Below are 22,712 nucleotides of genomic sequence, written 5' to 3'. Positions count from 1 at the left end.
AGCCCTGTGCGGCCGAGCTCCCGCCTTCTCCCCTAGGCCCCAGCGGGGAGGCCCCGTGAGCCCAGCCTGGGGCGTGGGGCCGCTCCCCACAGGCCGGCGCGGGGCCCTCACCTGTCACGTAGAGGTGAGCGTAGCACGTGGCCTTCCCCACGCGGTTGGCAATGACGCTTTTATAGACGCCGGCGTGGGCGTGGCTGACGGCCGGGAACAGCAGGCGGTGGGTGTCCTTGTCTGCGGGGAGACGGGGTGGGGGGGTGAAAACCACAGCAGGACAGATGATGCTGACGTGCTACGCTCCCGAGCAGCCAATCAGAGCAGAGCACCAGCGGGGCATGCTGGGAACCAGGGCACCGTGCGCAGGAGCTGATGGGAGCACAGGGGTCGCTGGGTGTGGGGGAGCTCCCGGCTACACCACTCCCAGCCTCCCCCAGCAGGGGGCGCTGTGGGGAGCGGGGTTGGAGTCACTGGCTGGGGGGGAGCTCCCGCTGACTCCGGCCCAGCCACTCCCAGCAGGGGGCGCTGTGGGGGGGGGGGCGCTGTGGGGGGGGGGGCGGGGGGAAGCACTGGCTGGGGGGAGCTCCCGCTGACTCCGGCCCGGCCTCTCCCAGCAGGGGGCGCTGTGGGGGGGGGCGGGGCAGAAGCACTGGCTGGGGGGAGCTCCCGCTGACTCCGGCCCGGCCTCTCCCAGCAGGGGGCGCTGTGGGGGGGGGCGGGGCAGAAGCACTGGCTGGGGGGAGCTCCCGCTGACTCCGGCCCGGCCTCTCCCAGCAGGGGGCGCTGTGGGGGGGGGCGGGGCGGAAGCACTGGCTGGGGGGAGCTCCCGCTGATTCCGGCCCGGCCTCTCCCAGCAGGGGGCGCTGTGGGGGGGGGCGGGGCAGAAGCACTGGCTGGGGGGAGCTCCCGCTGACTCCGGCCCAGCCTCTCCCAGCAGGGGGCGCTGTGGGGAGCGGGGTGGAAGCACTGGATAGGGGGAGCTCCCGCTGACTCCGGCCCGGCCTCTCCCAGCAGGGGGCGCTGTGGGGGGGGGCGGGGCAGAAGCACTGGCTGGGGGGAGCGCCCGCTGACTCCAGCCTGGCCTCTCCCAGCAGGGGGTGCTGTGGGGAGCGGGGCGGAAGCACTGGCTGGGGGGAGCTCCCGCTGACTCCGGCCCAGCCTCTCCCAGCAGGGGGCGCTGTGGGGAGCGGGGTGGAAGCACTGGATAGGGGGAGCTCCTGCTGACTCCGGCCCGGCCTCTCCCAGCAGGGGGCGCTGTGATTCCATTTACTTTGACCCCAGTTCTGCTGGCAGGTCCCCTTGGAGCAGCTGGCCGAGGGGGACCCCGAGGGGCAGGCTGGGGAAGCAGCGAGGGCTATGACTGGAGAAGCGGTTGCTGTGGGTTAGGGGGGCCGGGCCTCGGCCGTGGCTCAGGCCAGGCACGGTGTGATGCCCCCCCCGGTCCCCCCAGGGTAGAGTAGGCCCGGCCCGGCCAGAGCCCTACACTGGGTCATCTTGCGGTCCTCAGAGCTGCGGATCTTGGTGCCGTTGTGGAACCAGGTGATGGTGGGGTAGGGCAGGCCGGCCACCTGGCACTCCAGCACCGCCTCCTTGGACTCCACCACGTCCAGGTCGTGCAGCGGGTGGAGGAAGTCGGGCATGGTGAAGCGCTCCACCTCATTCTCTGGCAGCTCCGGCTCCTCCGGGATGGATGGCATCTTCTCCAGCTTGGAGCTGCAACAGCCAAGACACGCCCACTGCACCAGCTGGCCCAGGCCCCGCAGGGGCACCTGGGAGCCAGTGGGGCAAGTACAGCCCATCCCACTCTGCTGGGCTCACCTTCCCGCCCGAGCTGGCCTGTGCCCCACCCCCACCTCACCAGAGCTGCCTTCAGAGCTTGGGGGCAGCGTGGGCAGCTCTAAGGGGACCAGTGTGGGGGCTGACACCCACACGCCAACAGAAACCCACAGATCTTCCCATGGAGCAGGGCTCAGAGCACCCTGCCCAGGAGGGCCCCCAGGGTCGCTGAGCTGGGAGCTGCTGGGACATGGGGGCTGCTCCCAGGAGGGCTGTGCACAGACTCCCCCGGGTCGTGATGGGGGCAGCTCCGCTCCGTCCCCAAGGGTCACCCGCTGGAAGGGGCCAGGGCAGCTGCATGAGGCCTGGTTTCTCACGCTGCCCTGCAGGGACAGGCCTGGAGAAGGGAGTGTGACTGGTGCAGAGCTCTAGAGGGCAGGTGGGATGGTGTCTGCACAGACAGACATTCTGTCTTCTGGCAATTAATGGCCTGGGCCCCTCCCCCTGCAAGGTGCCAGCTGAAAGTGTTAGAGACAAAGAGATCAGGGACCTCCTGGCCAAGGGAAAAAAAGCCCAGAGAGGAGGGGCTGGAGAGTGAGTCAGGTTGGGGCTGGCTGGGGACGAGGAGTGAAGTGCAGACGTGGGGGTCTGGCTCGCTGCCCCCCAGAATGGACCCGGCTGAGGGGTCCCGTTCTCTGTACCTACAAGCTCTGTGTTAGACCCTGTTCCTGTCATCGAATAAACCTCTGTGTTACTGGCTGGCTGAGAGTCACGTCTGACTGCAAAGTGGGGGTGCGGGACCCTGTGGCTTCCCCAGGACCCCACTGGGGCGGGCTCACTGTGGGAAGCGCACGGAGGGGCAGAGGATGCTGAATGCTCCAAGGAGAGACCCAGGAGGTGAAGCCATGTGAGCTTCAGTTCCAGAGCATCGCCCAGGGACTCTGTGACACCGGGTAGGCACCCGGGAGTGCTGACTCCCAGTCCACACTGCTCCTGGGGTGCCCAAAAGGGAAGGTGACCCTGCTCCAGCTGTGGGCTCACAGCTACCAGCTATGACAGACCTCTCACTGGCCAGCAAAATGTGTCCTTTAGCTAAAGGTGCAAGGATGTTGTGACCCCCGACCAGCTCTAATCCTGCCATTTTACCTGGCAACAAATCCTTCTCCTGGATCAGAAATCTCAGCACCCATGTCCTCAATCCCAGAAAAACGTCACCATTGATTTTAACAGCCTGGGTATGCTCATTGCTTGGTTGTGCAGAAGCAACCTTTACAACCCCTGTGTGGAGAGAGGCCACAGCCTGGCTCTGAGACGCCGCAGTGTCATGTGTGACTTGTTGCCTGTTTCCACTCAGCAAGGGACACTCACTCCTCAGGTGCCCAGTGGGCTCACAATGCCAGCACCTCCTGGGCTCCTCTGCTTGCCCAGGGAATTTGGGACGAGTACGAGGGGCGTGGGGAGGTGACCACCCAGCCTCTTTTTTCCCAGACCCAGGGGTAAAATGGGGATTCTGCTTTCCCTCAACCCTGCACCCCTCTGCCAGAGGTTTGGGTTTGACTGCAGCTTGTGCTTGTTCATAAGAGTCTGCAAACGCAGCTAACTCACCCACTGTATTTACTGTTTTGTCCCACACGTACTGTTTTACATCATCACTGCACACATTCAGGAAGTGTTCCTGAGTAACCAGATCACACATCCCTTCAAAGCTTGTAACGCCTTTCCCCCGCACCCATTTATCTACCAAATCTCTCATTGCATTAGCATAAGCCACATTATTCAATCCAGATCCCCTCTTAAGACTCCTGAATTTAACACTGCAGGTTTCAGGTATAACCTGAAACTGTTTCAAAACCAGTTCCTTAAATTTACCATAGTTTGAAGCAACATCAATAGGCATCTTATTGAATGTGTCCAGAGCTCTGCCAGTCTATTTTGCTATCCATGTGGCCATCTTCTGACCTTCAGGGATGGCACGGCGGGTGCACGGTCTCTCAACGGTGATGAAATACTCAGCGATATTGCTTGACTCGTCGTACTGTGGACACAGTCACTCCCATTTGTGGATTTTTGGGGAAGCAGATCCAGCAGGAGGAGAGTTTTGTCTCCTCAGCTCCATAACAGCCAGTTCATGTTTCTGAGCCTCCCTCTGGGCCTCCATAGGCCTCTCGTGGGCAGCCTCCTCCCTCTCCATCAGTCTTTTATGTTCATTTTCTTTCTCTGTTGCTTCCAGTCTGGCCAGCTCTAGTTTATTAGCGGTGTCACTGGTACTCATTTTCCTGCTTTCTTGTGCTGGGCCACACACCTCTGCAGTTCACTGAAACTGGGGTGCGCTCAGCTCAGGGGATTCTTAGTTTCACAGCGCCCAGTAGTCAGCCTTTCTGGGCAATTTGCACCCTGTGCAGTTTTAGTTTCTTCTGATCTTCCTCCTTGCACTTATTTTGCTTCCTTTTCTGTCCCTATTTTCCTCCCCCGAAATAAGCAAACAGAAAACAACAAACCAGTAACCACTTTGTCTGTCCTCCAGCCACCACACCTAAAACTCACTTGAAATCACTACCAGGGTCTCAGAGCAATCAGCTGTGCACAGATCCTGCCGACTACGCCACTGTGACGGGCTGGATCACAGAAACCCCCTTGGGAGCTGCCACGCGATGTGCCAAGACCACTTCTGCCCCTGCCTTCCCTGCCAGCTTGGGGCCCCAGCACCCTGTCTTGCTGAGCCAGACACGCCCGTCTGCTCCAACACCGACTCAGGGTCTGAATTACTTGCCCCAGAGCTGCAGGTTTACCTGAAAGCAGCTCACAGAAGTGTTCATGTCTTTAACACTCAGATGCCCAACTCCCAGTGGGGTCTAAACCCAAATAAATCTGTTTTACTCTGTATAAAGCTTATACAGGGTAAACTCAGAAATTATTCACCTTCTATAACACTGATAGAGAGAGATGCACAGCTGTTTGCCCCTCCCCCCAAGTATTAATACATACTCTGGGTTAATTCATAAGTACAAAGTGATTTTATTGAATACAGATAGTAGGATTTAAGTGGTTCCAAGTAGTAACAGACAGAACAAAGTCAGTCACCAAGCAAAATCAAATAAAAGGCGCAAATCTATGTTTAATCAAACTGAATCCAGATAAGATCCTCACCAGTTCCAGATTCTCCCTTTTACAGACTAATCTCCTTTTAGCCTGGGTCCAGCAATCACTCACACCCCTGTAGTTACTCCTCAAGTATCCTGGGGGGGTGGAGAGGCTACTTCTTTAGCTAGCTGAAGACAAAATGGAGGGGCCTCCCAGGGGTTTAAATAGACTCTCTTGTGGGTGGAGACCCCCTCCACCCCCTGTGTAGAATCCAGTCACAAAATGGAGATTTGGAATCACATGGGCAAGTCACCTGCCCATGCATGACTCAGGACCTGCAGGCAGCAGTCAATACTCACATGCTACCTTGAACCTCCTCAGGTAGCCCTCCTATGTGGATTGGAGCCTTCCAAGCTCTTTTGTCTGTTAAGTGCTTCCTGACTGAGCACTGACCTTGCACATTCCTTTCCCAGGAAGTGACCAAATGTTCTAAGGTTACTTAGAAATCAAGCCATTATGCAGCCAGTGTTCATAACTCTGAACACACAAATGGTGCCTGCATACAGCTAGGATGGACATAACCAGTAGACCATAACCTTTACACAGATGTGTTACATGGCACATGTAGCAACACCCTATCCCAGTTATATCACACCTACATTTCTGAGCTACCCCCATAAAGCCTTACGGGGTACACTGTCACACAGCCGTGGGAGCTTCAGTTCCAGAATATGGCCCGGGGACTCCGTGACACTGGGGAAGCACCCGGGAGCGCTGACTCCCAGCCCACACTGCTCCTGGGGTGCCCACTCCGGGTCCAGAAGCTGCTCCAGCAACCCCATAGCCACCAGCCAACATCTGCCCCTACTGGGACCCTGCCCCCCACCCCGGTGCACTGGGGGCAGGTCCCTGCAGGCAAGGGAGGGGCCTACTGAGCACCCGAATGGCAGGGAAGCCACTGCCCCCTCCCCACAGCGCACGGGAACTTGGGGTGACTCATGACAGGGCTAGTGACTTTGGAAGTGACCCAAGGGCTGACGTCGGTCACCCCCGAAGGGACTGCAATTGCCTGCAGGCCCTCCCCCAGCCATAGGCGCCAACTTTCCCCAGCGCCCCCTGGTCCCGCCCCCACTCCGACTCCACCCTTTCCCCATCCCTGCCCCACCCCCATTCCAACCCCTTCCCCAAATCCCCACCCTGGCCCTGCCACGTTCCCCCTCCTCCCCCCTCCCAGCCACGTGCAGCACAAGTGCTGGGACTAGGGGGAGAAGCGGAGCGGCGGCGCGAGCACATCACTACCTGGCCATTGTGGATTACTTTCCAGGTACACAGAGATAATGTCCTGGAAAGTCAGAACATGCTGCAGCGTTATCGGGAAACTGAGGGGCACTTTGCTCACTTTGGTATTCCACAACAAGCAGCGACGGACAATGGCCCACAATGCACTGCCGCAGAACTGAAGTCATTCTGACCCCCTTTCTAACAGCCAGTGGAGAGGCTGAGAGAGCTGCACAGCCAGCTCTGAAACCCGACAGCAGCAAGAGTCACTCCTGGCTCCTCTGAGTCACTGACCAACCCCCGAGCAGCTCCTGATGGGCAGCCAGCCCGTTGCAAAGGACGAAGACGACGGCTCACGGCTTCCTAACCGACCAGAGCCGGTCCCTCCACCTAAGGGACGGCCCAATGGCCCAGCTCTCGTGTGTCTGGGTCGTGTGATCAGAAACTGGTGCGGTTCCGAGACGCAGCCTGGATGCTCCCAGCAGCACAGCGGTGTGGACGCTGGCAACGTGAAGGGGGAGATGGAACGGACGCTGAACTGGGTTACGCTGCCTAAATACCTGGGCCAGGCCTGGCCGAGCGCTGGCCACGGCTGGGGGTAGCAGTGAGCTCCGGAGCCAGGCCAGAGCTGGGATAGGAGCTCACGGCTGCCAGCATCCCAGGCCTGAACAGCACGTCCCAGTCCCCTGGGGGGCTAGGAAAGCGCCCCCCCCACCACCGAGCCCACCACTTCTATGGACAGCTGGGTGGGCCCCCAGGCCAGACCCGAGCAGCGGAGCAGACCATCGGCTGGCACTGACACATGGCCCCTAGGCAGATCCCCCTGCCCATTCCCCTTGGATCTGTCACCTGAAGGGTCCCCTCGGGCAGCCCGGCGGAGGAGCCAGGCCCCACTGCAGAGGGGTCCCCAGCCGGCTCTTACCTGTGGGAGGTGGCGGCCGGGCGCGGCTCCTCCACGTACAGCTCGGCGGAGCACTCCGCCTGGCCTTGCTCGTTGGTGGCACAGACCCCGTACTGCCCCTCGTCCTCGCTGTCCGCATGCGCGATGAGCAGCGAGTGCAGCCCCCGCTCCTGCTGCAGCCGCACGTTCTCGCCTTCCTCCACAGGCTGGCCTGCAGCGGGGGGCAGAGAAATCCATGTCACCAGGGGGGGGGGGGGGAACCCGCAGCCTGGAGCAGAGGCCCAGCAGCCAGCTGCAGCTAGGGACAGCCCAGGGCTGCACAGCGCGGCAGGGACGCCACAGGCAGATCACAGCCCTGGCCGCGTTCCAAGCGGAGGGGTCATGGGGAGGGGGGTCTCCTGGCAGAGCCCGGGGCACAGCCGCGGGGGGGGTCTCCTGGCAGGGCCCAGGCACAGCCGCGGGGGGGGAAGGGGGGGGGTCTCCTGGCAGGGCCCGGGCACTGTCATGGGGGAGGAGGGAGGGTCTCCTGGCAGGGCCCGGGCACAGCCGCGGGGGGTGTCTCCTGGCAGGGCCCAAGGCACAGCCACGGGGGGGGGGCAGGGGTCTCCTGGCAGAGCCCGGGGCACAGCTGGGGGGGAGTCTCCTGGCAGGGCTCGGGGCACAGCGAGGGTGGGGGCAGGGGAGGGTTGCTACCAAAGTGGGTCCAGGTGACGGTGGGCATGGGGGTGCCGCTGATCTTGCAGTCGAAACGCGCCATCCGTCCCTTCACCACGGCCAGGTCCTCCAACTTGCGGGTGAAGAGTGGCTGGATCGACGGGCGCACGGTGAGCCGGGCGCTGCAGGTCAGCTCCTCTGCAAGGCAGGACAGGGCAGGGGGTGAGGGGCTGTGTGCCAGGCCCATGGAGACGGGGGGGCGGGCTACGGGTGGTTTCAGCCTGGGGGATCCTGCAGCACCAGGTCAGGAGGGGCTCAGGGCTCCCCTGGTCCCCAGGGCCTGACACTAGGAGCCGCTGGATGGGCTCAGGGTGTGTTCTCCACTCCATGGGGGCAGTGGCTGGGGGGTTAGTGGCTGAGGTGGGGCAGTGGCTGGGGGGGCAGTGGCTGGGGGTTAGTGGCTGAGGTGGGGGGGTTGGTTGCTGGGAGGTTAGTGGCTGAGGTGGGGGGGCGTGGCTGGGGGTTAGCGGCTGAGGTGGGGAGGTTGGTTGCTGGGAGGTTAGTGGCTGAGGGGGTGGGTTGCAAATTGTTTGCTTAACAATTTGCTCCATTATCTTTCCGGGTTGGAAGTTAAGGTGACTGGTCTGCAATGCCCCAGTTTGTTAAGGTGACTGGTCTGCAATGCCCCAGTTTGTTAAGGTGACTGGTCTGCAATGCCCCAGCGTGTTAAGGTGACTGGTCTGCAATGCCCCGGGTTCTTAAGCTGACTAGTCTGCAATTCCCCGGGGTTGTTCAGCTGATTGGTCTGCAATTCCCCAGTGTGTTAAGGTGACTGGTCTGCAATTCCCCAGGTTGTTAAGCTGACTGGTCTGCAATGCCCTGGGTTGTCCTTCGTTCCCTGTTGACAACTGGGCACTCGCTTTGCCCTTTTCCCGTTTGCAGGCGTCTCCTCGCCCTCCAGGAGCTCCGCCCAGCGCTAGCGGCTCAGCGATCTCGTCCGCTCCTTCAGCAGCCCGGGCGCATTTTGTCAGGCCTGGCCGACCTGAAGACCCCTCTCTTGTCTAAGTGACTCTCACCTCCCCGTTTCGGATCCTACCCGGGGGCTCCTCCCTGCCCAGTGCTGCAACGCAGCCGCAGCTGCGGGACGTGCCGAGTGCAGTTCCCAACCCGCCGGAGAGACACCAGCCAGCCGGTGGCCTCTTTTCCGTAGCAGATGCCCAAAGAACTGGGCCCTGCCCCCCTTCTCCAGGGAAAGAAAGCCGGGGGGACGGATGCTGAGGATGCAGGGCCCTGGCCAGCAGCAGGACAGGCCCCAGGACTCCATTGCCCCTCGCCCGGCCCTGGGGGGAGCTGCCACCCACTCCGCTGGGTAACAGTAGAGTGGCTCAGCCCCCCAGCACACCCATGTCCCGACCCCATCACTAAAGGGTGCAGCAGAGCAATGGGAGCCTGGCCAACACCGAAGCCTCGCTCAGCGCCGGCCCAAGCAGCCCCAGGCCTGGGCCATGCTCAGCTCCCGCCCCCCCTAGGAGGAAGGGCAGACCCAGCCCAGGTTGGTCCCTCCCCACAGCATCAGCCTGTAACTTGGGGGCGGGGCACCAAACCAGAGCCCCGCTGGGCCCTCCAGCCCCACCCCTCAGGCCAGGTTCCAGCGTCGAATGAGGGGCTCCCAGCAATCGCAGCCTGGGCCTGGCTGAGGGGAGCCCAGAGAGTCCCCACGGACGGTCTGGTCCCTCAAGGATCCCAGGCTGTGGCGCCTCGCGGGCAGGGGTTACCTCGGCAGGCTGGGTGCAGAGCCCCTTACCCCTGGCTGTGCTCAGCTTGCAGGTGTAGACGCCGCTGTCGTCCTCGTGCACGGAGGTGAGCAGCAGCTTGCACTTGTGCCCGTCAAAGTGCATCTTGCACTTCAGCAGGGCGGGCTGCAGCAGCCGCCCCCGCGAGAGCCAGTCCACGTCCAGGTCCGGCGGGCCCGTCACCAGGCACTCGAAGAGCGCCAGCTCCCCGGCCCCGACCGTCACGTCCTGCAGCGGTGCCAGCACAGCCAGGGCCTGGCTCGCGGGGTGTGCTGGGGAGAAAGAAACGCACCTGAGCCACTGAATGGCGACGACGGGGGGCGGGGCAGCGTGCAGGGCTAAGACATGCAGGGAGCGGGGGGGGGGGGGCAGGGTGCCCAGGGCCCCCGGGACACACAGGAATGGGAGTGGGGCAGAGTGCACTGGGAATGGGGGGATGGGCAGGGCTCCCTGGGGCATGCAGGGAATGAATGGGAGAGGGGCAGGGGGCCTGGGCAAGGTGGGGGGCAGGGCCCTTGGGACCTGTCAGGAATGGGGTCAGGGCCCCCCAGGGACACGCTGGGAGTGGGGGGCAGGCCCCGTGGAAGGGGTGCAAGATGCATGGCACCCTAGGACAGCGAGGAGGCAGCGGATAACAGGGTGACAGGGGCAGGAGGATCAGACAGGGCTTGGGGGTCTGTGCCACGAACAAACCACACGGCGCTTTACCAAACACATTTTATTAGAGCTACAAAAATATCCCAGCCGCCAGCCCCCTGGGGCCGCTCCCCCCGCCAGGAGCCCCCAGCCCCAGCTCCCTGGGGCCGCTCCCCCCGCCGGGAGCCCCCAGGCCGGGGGACCCCCGGGGTGCCGGAGGGGCCCTGCCAGCACAGTGCTCTGGGGGGAGCCATTTGTGCTACTTCACAGCCGGCGCCCGATGCTGGCTGGGCAGAGGCTGCTCTCCGGGGAGGGGTCGGGGGCAGTGGGTCTCCTGCCCCCGCCCCCCAGGCGTGTTCGTTCCCAGGCTGCCCAGTCCCGGCTGGCACGGTCTCAGCAGAGAGGCTCCCTGCTCCTTGGCAGTGCTGACGAGGAGCAGCAGGACACAGAGACGCGGACACACGGACAGAGCGAGACAGACAGCATCACGCAGCCGCGGGCGTGGCCCAGCTGGGCCAGCAGCGCCCCCTGGGGCCATCACTGTGCTATGCCAGCCTGGCCCCCCCACGCCTCCCCCGCCGCCCAGCCAGTCCACGTGTTAGCCTTGCAGCCCAGAGTCCAGGAGGTGGCGGCGGGTCGGGGGCCAGGCCCGGGCACCAGGCCCTGCCCCTTGGTCACTCCGTCCCTTCGGAGCAGACGGCAAGAACGCAAGGCGAGGTCCGGCGCCTAAGAGAGAGCCCCGAGGCCGCGGCCCCTTATCGCACTCCCCCTGTGTACAGACAAAAACCGCAGTCAGCAAGCAGCAGGGTTAGTGCAGCCGAGACGGGCACGGGACACGGGCACACGACACGGGCACACGACATCCCTGCCTGCAGAGGGGCTGGGCGTCTGCTGGGACCTGGCCTGGGGCAGCAGGGTCCTGGTCTGCCCTAGGGGCCCAGAAGCTGCCCCAGGGGTCTGCAGCCCAGCCCAGCCCGGCTCGGCCCTCAGCTAGTAACTCAGCTCCACCCCAGCAGGCGCCAAACAGGCTCCGTCTCACTGGAGCTGCCGTGTGACCCCCGTGCCGGGTGGGAACGGGATGGGCCACGCCAGTGCCCAGGCAGCAGAACTGTCCCCCCTCAGCTGGCAGCCTGAGAAGGCCCCAACAGCCCCCATGCCAGGTGGCAGGCCTGGGCCCAAGCCCTGCTGCTGGGCTCCTGCTGCCCCTTTGCCGTCTGTAAGGGGGCAGCAGCTGGCATGGCCGGGAGGTGTCTGGTCTCCCAGGGATCGGTGCCACAGCATCCCGCAGGGCACTGCAGTGGCAGCAAAGGAAACACCAGAGCAGCAGGGCCAGGAGCCCCCAACATGGCCCAGCGAGCCACGGGCGTCCTGCGCATGGCAAGGCACACAGGGACGGGGGGCAGAACCTGGCTGAGATGGAGCCACCCGTGTGCCCATGGGCAGAGCTCTCCTCCCAGGCAGGACGCCACGAAACTCCAGCAGCAGGGACCAACCCCAAGGACACCATGTGGCCCGGCACTACAGTGCAGTTAGGGACTGAGGGGCACCAGCAGAACTGTGCAGGGGAGCCCAGGGCTGAGATAGAAGGGGCTGCGGGTCGTGAGTGAGGGGCCCCGGCAGGGCTGGGCTTGCAGGGGCTGTGGGGTTCGGAGTGAGGGGCAGTGACAGAGCCAGGGGAGCCCAGAGCTGGGATAGGAGGGGGCTGTGAAGTCGGGATTGAGAGGCACTGGAAGGGCTGTGGATGGGGAGCCCAGGGCTGGGGTCGCAGGGGCTGCGGGTCGTAACTGAGGGGCACTGGCAGAGTCGGGGGAGCCTAGGGCTGGGATAGGACGGGGCTGTGGGGTCAGGATTGAGAGGCTCTGGAAGGGCCATGGATGGGGAGCCCCGGGCTGGGGTTGCAGGGGCTGCGGGTTGGGATCGAGAGGTGTGACAAAGTGGGAATGTTTTTAATGTTTTCTCCGAAGACTGTGTGTGCCTCAGTTTCCCCTATGCCTTTCTCAGGTATCTAGGTGGTGGGATAAGGGTGATTGTTGCAGAGCCCTAGGGGGCAGGTGTGATGGTGTCTGCACAGAGAATGGCGACACCCTGTCTGCTGGCAACTGATGGCCTGGGCCCCTCCCCGGCAAGGTGCCAGCTGAAGGTGCTGGAGACAAAGAGATCAGGGGCCTCCTGGCCCGGGAGAGGGACAAAGGCAGAGGAGGGGCTGGAGAGTGTCAGTTTGGAGCTGGCTGGGGAAATGGAGGGAGGCCTAGAACTGGGGTCGGGGCTCACTGCCCCCCCAGAATGGACCCGGCCGAGGGGTCCAGTTCGCTGTATCTACAAGCTCTGTGTTACACCCTGTTCCTGTCATCGAATAAACCTCTGTGTTACTGGCTGGCTGAGAGTCACGTCTGACTGCGAAGTGGGGGTGCAGGACCCTGTGGCCCCCCCCAGGACCCCGCTGGGGGGGGGGCTCGCTGTGGGAAGTGCACGGAGGGGCAGAGAATGCTGAATGCTCCAGGGTCAGACCCAGGAAGGTGGAAGCTTCCTGCCTGAAGACACTGTTCAGAGAGAGGAGACTTCACCAGAGTCCTGACTGGGTTCGTAGGGAGCAGTCCCAGACGGGGCACCAGCAGAGCTGTGTGTAGAGGGGCCCCACGGCTGGGCTAGCAGGGGCTGCAGGTCGGGAGTGAGGGGCACCGGCAGAGCTGGGGGGAGCCCAGGGCTGGGACAGAATGGCGGGAATAGGGGGTAGGAGAGATCTGACTTTTCTCTCAGTTCTACACAGCAGTTTGTCCATCTCCACTGGGATCCACCTCTCCAGCCTCCCGTGCCATCCCCCCCCCCCCCCCGCCAGTGCCAGGTGCCGCGCTGGGGATGGTGCGTGGCCCGGCCGCTGGCCCAGGCACCGGTCCCTGCAGACGCAGGGCCAGGCAGACGCGCCTCACCCTGTCCTGGAAGCAGCTCCTCTCGGGGCCCCCCGGCCCCCTGCAGCCCAGCGTGAGGGGCGCGGCCAGGCCTGGGCGTTACCTCGGACCTGCAGCTTGGCCTCGCACTGCTTGGTGCCGTATTCGTTGATGGCTTTGCAGGCGTAGAAGCCGGCGTCTGCGCGCTCTGCCGCCAGGATGTGCAGGGTGCAGGAGCCGCCCTCCCCCTCCGCCACGGAGAGCCGCCGGCCCACCTTCACCGGCTGCCGGTTCCTCAGCCTGAGGGGGGGGACAGTCAGAGCCGGCCCTCACCTGGGGGCACAGCCCACCTGGCACTGACCGAACCCACGGTTCTCCCCTGCCTCCTGCCCCACCCAGACCATCTCCTGCCCTGGGCCGGACGGGAGCCAGCACCCCCTGGAGGAGCCAGGCCCCCGCCCCATTCCCCACTCCCTACCCCGAGCCAGCCGGTCCCTGCCCTAGGGCCGGATGGGAGCCGGCACCCCCTAGAGGGGACAGGGCCCTCCCCCATTCCCCACCCCCCTGAGCCAGCCAGTCCCTGCCCTGTGCCCCATTCCCCGCCCCCCTGGGCCAGCCAGTCCCTGCCCCGTGCCCCATGCCCCGCCCCCCTGGAACAACCAGTCCCTGCCCCATGCCCCATTCCCTGCCCCCCTGGGCCAGCCAGTCCCTGCCCCGTGCCCCATTCCCTGGCCCCCTGGAACAGCCAGTCCCTGCCCCGTGCCCCATTCCCCGGCCCCCTGGAACAGCCAGTCCCTGCCCCGTGCCCCATTCCCTGCCCCCCTGGGCTAGCCAGTCCCTGCCCCGTGCCCCATTCCCTGCCCCCCTGGGCCAGCCAGTCCCTGCCCCGTGCCCCATTCCCCGCCCCCCTGGGCCAGCCAGTCCCTGCCCCGTGCCCCATTCCCCGCCCCCCTGGGCCAGCCAGTCCCTGCCCCGTGCCCCATGCCCCGCCCCCCTGGAACAACCAGTCCCTGCCCCGTGCCCCATTCCCTGCCCCCCTGGGCCAGCCAGTCCCTGCCCCGTGCCCCATTCCCTGGCCCCCTGGAACAGCCAGTCCCTGCCCCGTGCCCCATTCCCTGACCTCCTGGAACAGCCAGTCCCTGCCCCGTGCCCCATTCCCTGACCTCCTGGGCCAGCCAGTCCCTGCCCCGTGCCCCATTCCCCGCCCCCCTGGGCCAGCCAGTCCCTGCCCCGTGCCCCATTCCTCACCCCCATGGAACAGCCAGTCGCTGCCCCGTGCCCCATTCCCTGGCCCCCTGGAACAGCCAGTCCCTGCCCCGTGCCCCATTCCCTGACCTCCTGGAACAGCCAGTCCCTGCCCCGTGCCCCATTCCCTGACCTCCTGGGCCAGCCAGTCCCTGCCCCGTGCCCCATTCCCCGCCCCCCTGGGCCAGCCAGTCCCTGCCACATGCCCCATTCCCTGGCCCCCTGGAACAGCCAGTCCCTGCCCCGTGCCCCATTCCCTGACCTCCTGGAACAGCCAGTCCCTGCCCCGTGCCCCATTCCCTGACCTCCTGGGCCAGCCAGTCCCTGCCCCGTGCCCCATGCCCCGCCCCCCTGGAACAACCAGTCCCTGCCCCGTGCCCCATTCCCTGCCCCCCTGGGCCAGCCAGTCCCTGCCCCGTGCCCCATTCCCTGGCCCCCTGGAACAGCCAGTCCCTGCCCCGTGCCCCATTCCCTGACCTCCTGGAACAGCCAGTCCCTGCCCCGTGCCCCATTCCCTGACCTCCTGGGCCAGCCAGTCCCTGCCCCGTGCCCCATTCCCCGCCCCCCTGGGCCAGCCAGTCCCTGCCACATGCCCCATTCCTCACCCCCATGGAACAGCCAGTCGCTGCCCCGTGCCCCATTCCCTGGCCCCCTGGGCCAGCCAGTCCCTGCCCCGTGCCCCATTCCCTGCCTCCCGGAACAGCCAGTCGCTGCCCTGTGCCCCATTCAGACTGTTCCCGTCCTGTTGAAGGAGAGTTCCTACAGTAACACTAACGGCACCAGGGCCCGGGACCCCCTCCCCACCCAAAGCCAGGGAGCCCGTGCCGGAGGACTCACCAGTGGATGATGGGTTTGGGTTCGCCCCGGACCCGGATACTCATGCTGACGTCCTGCCCCTCCAGCACTGACAGGTCACACAGAGCCAGCTGGGATGGGAAGCACATGGGGGCGGGCATCAGACAGGGCTGCCCACGGGCACCAGAGCAGGGAGCGAGGGTCACCCCAGCACCGCAAGACAAGCCAATAGGAGAGGACGCCCGAGGTGGGCGCCGCTGTCTCAGAGCCCGGGGGGGCAGCGCGGCCCAGGCTGCGTCCAGGCTACAGCAGGGCTCAGGGGCAGGCAAACCCCAACCTAGTGACCCCGGGGCACCAGGACCGGCAGGCAGACAGGGGGGCTCCCCCCCCGGGACCCGCCCCCTCACCTCAAAGGTGGGGGCAGCCTTGAAGTTGGTCTCCACCGGGCTGCGGGCGGTGCCGAGATCGACTGTGTGCTGCAGCTTCCCGGCCAGCTGTTGCTGGGGGGTCCTGGACGCTGGGAATTCCTCCAGGGGGCTCAGGTACTCCTCGTCCGACGTGATGGGGCTGGCCAGGGCCAGGGGGGGCGGCAGGGACCCCTGGCTCTCCGCAGGGGGCGCTGGCTCAGGAGAGAGCAGGCAGCAAAGTCGGTTAAGGGTACCAGGTCACCTGGCCCCAGCAAGCCCCTGGCTGGGATGGCAGCAGCGGGCAAGGTCCCGTGGGACAGGAAGGGCAGCGGGGCACCCAGGGTGGCAGCACGCCCAGGGCAGAGCAGGCGGGCGGGCTCCTCAAAGCACAGCTCAGCTCCCCCATCCCTCACCCCCGGCCTGCCTTCTCTCAAGCACTGTGGGGGGGTCTCATCCTGACACCCCAGCCTGAGAGGAGGGGATGGATGGGACCCTGCAGCAGCCCCGTGGGAGCCCCCCTGCCAAACCCTTTCAGAGCCCAGGGGTGAGTGCAGGGGTGCGGCTGCCCGGCCCAGCATGGGAAGGCGGCCAGGCCAGACCAGGCAGACAAGAAGCGGCTGAGATAGGGGACCAGGCTGGCTCACGAGGATGCCACCGCCCGTCGTCCGCCCACCAGCCCGGCTCTCCAGGGCTGAAGGTGACATTGGCAGCCGCGCTCACGCCAGCGTTGGGGTCCTGCCGCAGAGGGGAACAGGCCCCGCGGGCAAGGACAGAGCTCTGGGAGCGCGCAGGCCGGTGACCCCGGGGCAGGGCCCTGGGGTTCATCTCCGAAAGCTGCTGGGGGCGGGAAGAGGCTGGGCCTGGCTGATGAGCCCCCGGGCACTCCAACCCCTGCCCCCCGGCTTGCAGGGGCAGCGGGATGCTGAGGGGCAGGGGCTGAGCATCGCCGGCACAGGGCTCAGGGCTGAAGACCTGGCTGCTAGCCCCGTCCCAGCCACTCGCAGGCCAGGGAGCCCTGCTCAGATACCAGGGTGACAGGTTCAGGCATCTACCCTATAGGACAGGCCATGTGCCCGTGGCCCTGGGGAGCCGGGTGGGGATGACAGATCAAGGGCGTCAGGCTGCCCTGCCCCCACAACAGAGGGCCCCCCATGTGCTCAACCCCCCGCCCCCCTCGCGCTAGTACACAAGGGGCTAATTGCTGCACAGGGCAAGGGGGAGCAGGGAGCCCAGGCTGGAGGGGGCACCAGCTGCAGGAACAGTGGCCCAGGTCCGTTCCCCTGCCCCAAGAGAGAGGCAAGCGGTGCCCAGCCTGGGGGCCAGGGGCTCTGTGGCCTGGAAGCCATCCTCTGGGTGCAGGGATAGAAACACAGCACAGAAACACCCCTCGGGGACCGGCCAGAGCCCCAAAATCACAGCTCCTCAGGGGCCAACACTGGTGCGAGCAGAGGGGTCCTGTGAGGGCAGGGAGCCGGGCACACCCGGTGTGGGCAGAGGGGTCCCTGGGGGGGGGGGGCAGGGAGCCGTGCACACCCGGTGTGGGCAGAGGGGTCCCGGGGGGGGGCAGCGAGCCAGGCACACCCGGTGTGGGCAGAGGGGTCCCTGGGGGGGGGCAGGGAGCCGTGCACACCCGGTGTGGGCAGAGGGGTCCCGGGGGGGGGGCAGGGAGCCGTGCACACCCGGTGTGGGCAGAGGGGTCCCGGGGGGGGGGGCAGGGAGCCGGGCACACCCGGTGTGGGCAGAGGGGTCCCGGGGGGGGGGGCAGGGAGCCGGGCACACCCGGTGTGGGCAGAGGGGTCCCTGGGGGGGGGCAGGGAGCCGGGCACACCCGGTGTGGGCAGAGGGGTCCCGGGGGGGGGTTGGGGGCAGGGACCCGTGCACACCCAGTGCGGGCAGAGGGGTCCCTGGGGGGGGGGTTGGGGGCAGGGAGCCAAGCACACCCCGGTGCGGGGAGAGGGGCCCGGGAAGGGGCAGGGAGCCGAGCACACCCCGGTGCGGGGAGAGGGGCCGGGGGGGGGACACGCCCCTCCCCGGCCCGGCCCGTCTCTGCGGGGTCCCAGCGCCCGCGGGCCGCGCCGGGCCGCGACTCACCCCGGGCGGCGGGCGGCTCCCGCAGCGGCTGGCGGCAGGACCCGGCCGGCTCCATCCCCGCAGCGAGCCCGGCCGGGGAGCGGAGACCGCGACACGCCGGGGCGGGGCCGGATCCGACGCCACGGGGATGGGCGCAGCCAGGCCGGCCCCGCTCTCTGCTGGCCCCGCCCCCCCAGCCGGTGGGGGGCCCCCGGGGGGGGTCCATTTCGGTACCGTCAGGCGCTACGCCTCCCCGCGCCCCAGCACCAGCAGGCGGTACCGCCCGGTGCCCTCCCGGGCACGGCCAGCCCAGGGCAGCTTCGCCTCCCCAGCCCGGCTGAAGGGGGGCGGCCATGGCACGGGCTGGGTGAACCTGCTGCTGGTGGCCGGGCACCCTGGGGACCCGGAGTGGCCTGGGCGCGGGCGGGGAGCAGCCAGGCTCAGCACCCTGGGGTGCTAGGTAGCCCCTGGCCAGCCGGGATAGCCCCTGGGAAGGGAGCGCTTGGCAGCTCTGAGGGGGGAGCCCAGGCCCTGGGGTTTCGCCAGGCGGTGCCCGCTGGAGCCCTCGGCCTGGCTGCCGTCCAGGGCAGGGCCCCCATAAGGAAAGCCTCCCTGGGGCCTTGTGCTGGGGCCCGCGAAGGCGGCGGGGTGCTGAGGAGCAGGGCTGGGGGCTGCGGGGGCAGTGCCAGGGTGCTGACGGGCCCCGCTGGGGATCCGGGGGGGCGAGGAGCAGGGCTGGGGGCTGCGGGGGCAGTGCCAGGGTGCTGACGGGCCCCGCTGGGGATCCAGGGGGGCGAGGAGCGGGGCTGGGGGCTGCGAGGGCAGTGCCAGGGTGCTGACGGGCCCCGCTGGGGATCCGGGGGGGCGAGGAGCAGGGCTGGGGGCTGCGGGGGCACTGCCAGGGTGCTGACGGGCCCCGCTGGGGATCCGGGGGGGCGAGGAGCGGGGCTGGGGGCTGCGAGGGCAGTGCCAGGGTGCTGACAGGCCCCGCTGGGGATCCGGGGGGGGGGCGAGGAGCAGGGCTGGGGGCTGCGGGGGCACTGCCAGGGTGCTGATGGGCCCCGCTGGGGATCAGGGGGGCGAGGAGCAGGGCTGGGCGCTGCGGGGGCAGTGCCAGGGTGCTGACGGGCCCTGCTGGGGATCCGGGGGGGCGAGGAGCAGGGCTGGGGGCTGCGGGGGCGGTGCCAGGGTGCTGACGGGCCCCGCTGGGGATCAGGGGGGCGAGGAGCAGGGCTGGGGGCTGTGGGGGCAGTGCCAGGGTGCTGACGGGCCCTGCTGGGGATCGGGGGGTGCGAGGAGCAGGGCTGGGGGCTGCGGGGGCACTGCCAGGGTGCTGATGGGCCCCGCTGGGGAACTGGGGGGGCGAGGAGCAGGGCTGGGGGCTGCGGGGGCACTGCCAGGGTGCAGATGGGCCCTGCTGGGGATCCGGGGGGGCGAGGAGCAGGGCTGGGGGCTGCGGGGGCGGTGCCAGGGTGCTGACAGGCCCCGCTGGGGATCAGGGGGGCGAGGAGCAGGGCTGGGGGCTGCGGGGGCAGTGCCAGGGTGCTGACGGGCCCCGCTGGGGATCGGGGGGTGCGAGGAGCAGGGCTGGGGGCTGCGGGGGCGGTGCCAGGGTGCTGACAGGCCCCGCTGGGGATCCAGGGGGGCGAGGAGCAGGGCTGGGGGCTGCGGGGGCACTGCCAGGGTGCTGATGGGCCCCGCTGGGGATCAGGGGGGCGAGGAGCAGGGCTGGGGTTGCGGGGGCAGTGCCAGGGTGCTGACGGGCCCTGCTGGGGATCCGGGGGGGCGAGGACCCAGGCAGGCAGCAGGCCCCTCTGGGCTCCCGGCTGGCCGCACGTCACGCCCGGCTCAGACACAGCCTTGTAGGGTAAGGGAGCCTGGGTCCTGCCAGCGACAGCAGGAGCGGAGCTGGGAGCTTGCCCAGCGCTCAGCCTCCCCCCACTTACCCCGGCTCTGGCCTGCTCCTCCTCCTCGGGCTGAGGGAGCCCAGATGTCCCGATCTGGGGGGCTTTTTCTTATATAGGCTCCTATTACCCCCACCCCAGTCCTGCTTGTTGACACTTGCTGTCTGGTCACCCTACTCGGGCTGAGCCGCCCCCCAGGTCAGGCCTGCCCGCCCCCCGCGGGCCCCGTGCCCCCAGCACTCACCCGGCTGCACAGTCAGCCTGGCGCTGCAGCACGACTCCCCCACCTCGTTGGCCGCCGTGACCGTGTACAGGCCGGCGTCGGTCCCCCGGGCGCTCTGCACCAGCAGGGTGTGGCGCTCGCCCTCCACTTTGATGGGGCGCCAGGCGCTGCCCCTCAGCAGGATGCCATCCTTCCTCCAGGACACTGGGGTGGGAGAGAGCAGGTCACCGGGGTCATGACACCGTGCGCCCATCGTCGGGGCCCCCCCTCACTGCCGGGGGGCAGGGCACCCCACACCCCTCGTCGTCAGGGCCCCCCCATCACTGGTGGGGGGCAGGGCACCGTGTGCCCCTCGTCGTCAGGGCCCCCCCCACTGCCGGGGGGGAGGGCACCACACGCCCGTCGTTAGGGCCCCCCCATTACTGCCGGGGGGGAGGGCACCACGCGCCCCTCATCATTAGGGCCCCCCCATCACTGCCGGGGGGAGGGCACCGTGCACACGTCATCAGGCCCCCCATCACTGCCGGGGGGGAGGGCACCGCGCGCCCGTCATCGTTAGGGCCCCATTACTGCCGGGGGTGAGGGCACCGTGCGCACGTTGCCAGGCCCCCCATCGCTGCCAGGGGACAGGGCACCGTGTGCCCCTCATCGTTAGGGCCCCCTCATCATTGCCGGGGGGAGGGCACCTTGCGCACGTCATCAGGCCCCCCCCATCACTGCCGGGGGTCAGGGCACCACGTGCCCCTCATCGTCAGTGGCCCCCATCGCTACACTGGGGCCCTGGGGGGGCAGCACTGCTCCCCGTTATTTCTGGGGGCACGTTGCCCCCCAGGTGTAGCCAGGACCAGACCCGCAGCGGTTCCCGTGACTCTCCTGCCCCCTAGTGGCTGGTCTGGAGATGCGCTGCTGCAGGTGGCCTGCGCCGGGCACCCCGTCTCTCTGCACATGGCCAGGAAGCGCTGCCCTGACAACGGGGGCTCTGCTCCCTCCCTTCCCCCTTGTGCCCCTGCTGCCCACACAGATTCCCCTGCCCCCCAGCAATGGCCGAGCCCGGCTAGATCCCCAGGCAGCCCCCAGCAGCCCCCAGCCCAGATACAGACAGTGGCTGGGACAGAGACTCCGACCTCCTGCCACTGCCCCGGTGTGACGCTGGGCAAGGCCCTTTGCCAGCCAGGGCTTCGTTCCCCTGCCCCAGATCTCAGGTCCGGGCTGCCCATCGAGTGCTGCGTGCGGAGCCTCTCTGTCCCCTGCTCCCCCCGCCCACCCAGCACAGCTGGAGTCACTGCAATTCTCCAGCTGGCACCTTGTGCCATCCTCAGACCCGGACGCGGTGTCCGGGCATGAGGGGCGGCTCCACAGCACAGTTGGCCATCACGCAAACATCCCCACGCTGCCAGGTGGTGCCCAGGGGAGCGCAGGCAGGGCAGCCCTGAGCCCCAGCCCACCTGGCAAACCCCACATGCTGCACAGCCCAGCCAGAGCTTCACTCCCGAAGCACCTGGCCCTGGGCTCTGCGGTGAACACCTGGCCAGCTGGGGTGGCCCAGGCAGCCCACAGTCGAGACCGGCCCAGCCCCCCGTCCAGGTCCGGATTCCTGTGGTCTAGAACGTGTGCTAGTGCCCCCTCCGCCCCGCCCCCGGGAGGAAGGGACGTACCCCAGGCTACCCACGGAGTCAGTGTCAGGACTGGGCAAGCTCCCGATTCACTAGGCCCCACTGGCCAGCACGCCACCAGCCCCTCCTGGCCCTGCCCAGGGCTCCGGCAGCCTGCGGCGCTCACCTTCGGGCATGGGGTTGGCCGTGACAATGCACTTCAGCAGCACCTCTGCGCCCACCGTCACCACAGCGTCCTGGATGGGGATCTCGAAGAGCGGGGCCTCCAGGGGATCCTCGCCAGCGGAGACGTACGAATCATCGGATGACTCTGGGCGGGGAGAGATCAGCCCCGTGGCACTGAGCGGGGACAGGGACAGAGGCTGCGTAGAGCCCCCGACGGCTGAGCAGAGGGGGCAGCAGCAGCCATGGGTAGCCCCCAGCCCACCTCTCCCAAGCAGTCACTCATGCACCAGAGTGGGAGTTGGGCCCCCTCCATGAGTGGGGGGAGCGATGCTGGAGCTGGGCTCTGCCCTGGGGTGCAGCCACCTTTGCTCTGAGCTACGCAGGGGAGAGGCATCTCCTGCTATGCCCAGCTCTCCCATTGCACCTCTAGGCTCTGGGCTCCCACCCGTCCCCTGCCATGGGGGACATCCCTGAGCAGCAAGTGGCAAAGGTCCCCATGTGACACCTTGGCCAAGGCCAGGGACTGAACCAGGGACCTGCAGAGCTGGGCAGGAGCTGCTCCAGCCAAGGAGCCAGGCACCCTGACTGGGGCTTGGGGACCCCTGCTCCAGGGGGGCACATCGAGCACACGGGCTGGGGCTGGGGGACACATGGGGGTGCATTGGGCATATGGGCTGGGGCTTGGGAACCCCTGCTCTGGAGAGACACATTGGGATACACGGGCTGGGGCTAGGGGACCCCTACTCCAGGGGGACACAGGCACATGGGATGGGGGACCCCTGCTCCAGGGGGACACATGGGGGTACCTTGGGCACACGAGCTGGGGCTAGGGGACCCCTGCTCCAGGGGGACACATCAGGCACATGGGATGGGGGACCCCTGCTCCATGGGGACACATGGGGGTACCTTGGGCACATGAGCTGGGGCTAGGGGACCCCTGCTCTGGAGAGACACATTGGGGTACACGGGCTGGGGCTAGGGGACCCCTACTCCAGGGGGACACATCAGGCTCATGGGATGGGGGACCCCTGCTCCAGGGGGACACATGGGGGTACCTTGGGCACACGAGCTGGGGCTAGGGGACCCCTGCTCCAGGGGGACACATCAGGCACATGGGATGGGGGACCCCTGCTCCAGGGGGACACATGGGGGTACCTTGGGCACACGAGCTGGGGCTAGGGGACCCCTGCTCCAGAGGGACACATCAGGCACATGGGATGGGGGACCCCTGCTCCATGGGGACACATGGGAGTACCTTGGGCACACGAGCTGGGACTAGGGGACCCCTGCTC

The 22,712-nt window shown here is 67.1% G+C and overlaps 1 protein-coding gene across 4 annotated transcripts in view; it reads right to left on the bottom strand.

Annotated features, from left to right (window-relative positions):
- SPEG (striated muscle enriched protein kinase) overlaps positions 1-22,712 on the bottom strand; it is a 109,804-nt gene that overhangs the window by 40,291 nt on the left and 46,801 nt on the right. For all 4 annotated transcript variants that reach the window (XM_050969633.1, XM_050969634.1, XM_050969635.1 and 1 more), the window contains 10 exons: positions 21,422-21,565; positions 19,664-19,846; positions 15,446-15,657; positions 15,081-15,169; positions 13,123-13,298; positions 9,489-9,749; positions 7,724-7,882; positions 7,052-7,241; positions 1,478-1,707; positions 112-231 (listed from right to left, as the gene is read on the bottom strand). In XM_050969633.1, the coding sequence (XP_050825590.1) occupies positions 112-231; positions 1,478-1,707; positions 7,052-7,241; positions 7,724-7,882; positions 9,489-9,749; positions 13,123-13,298; positions 15,081-15,169; positions 15,446-15,657; positions 19,664-19,846; positions 21,422-21,565 (1,764 nt within the window). The remainder of the gene's footprint in view (positions 1-111; positions 232-1,477; positions 1,708-7,051; positions 7,242-7,723; positions 7,883-9,488; positions 9,750-13,122; positions 13,299-15,080; positions 15,170-15,445; positions 15,658-19,663; positions 19,847-21,421; positions 21,566-22,712) is intronic.

This window comes from Gopherus flavomarginatus, chromosome 10 (assembly GCF_025201925.1).
Source record: "Gopherus flavomarginatus isolate rGopFla2 chromosome 10, rGopFla2.mat.asm, whole genome shotgun sequence".
Taxonomy (NCBI): domain Eukaryota; kingdom Metazoa; phylum Chordata; order Testudines; family Testudinidae; genus Gopherus; species Gopherus flavomarginatus.
Note: the sequence above shows the minus strand (reverse complement) of the source record. Positions and strands in the feature narration are given on the sequence as shown.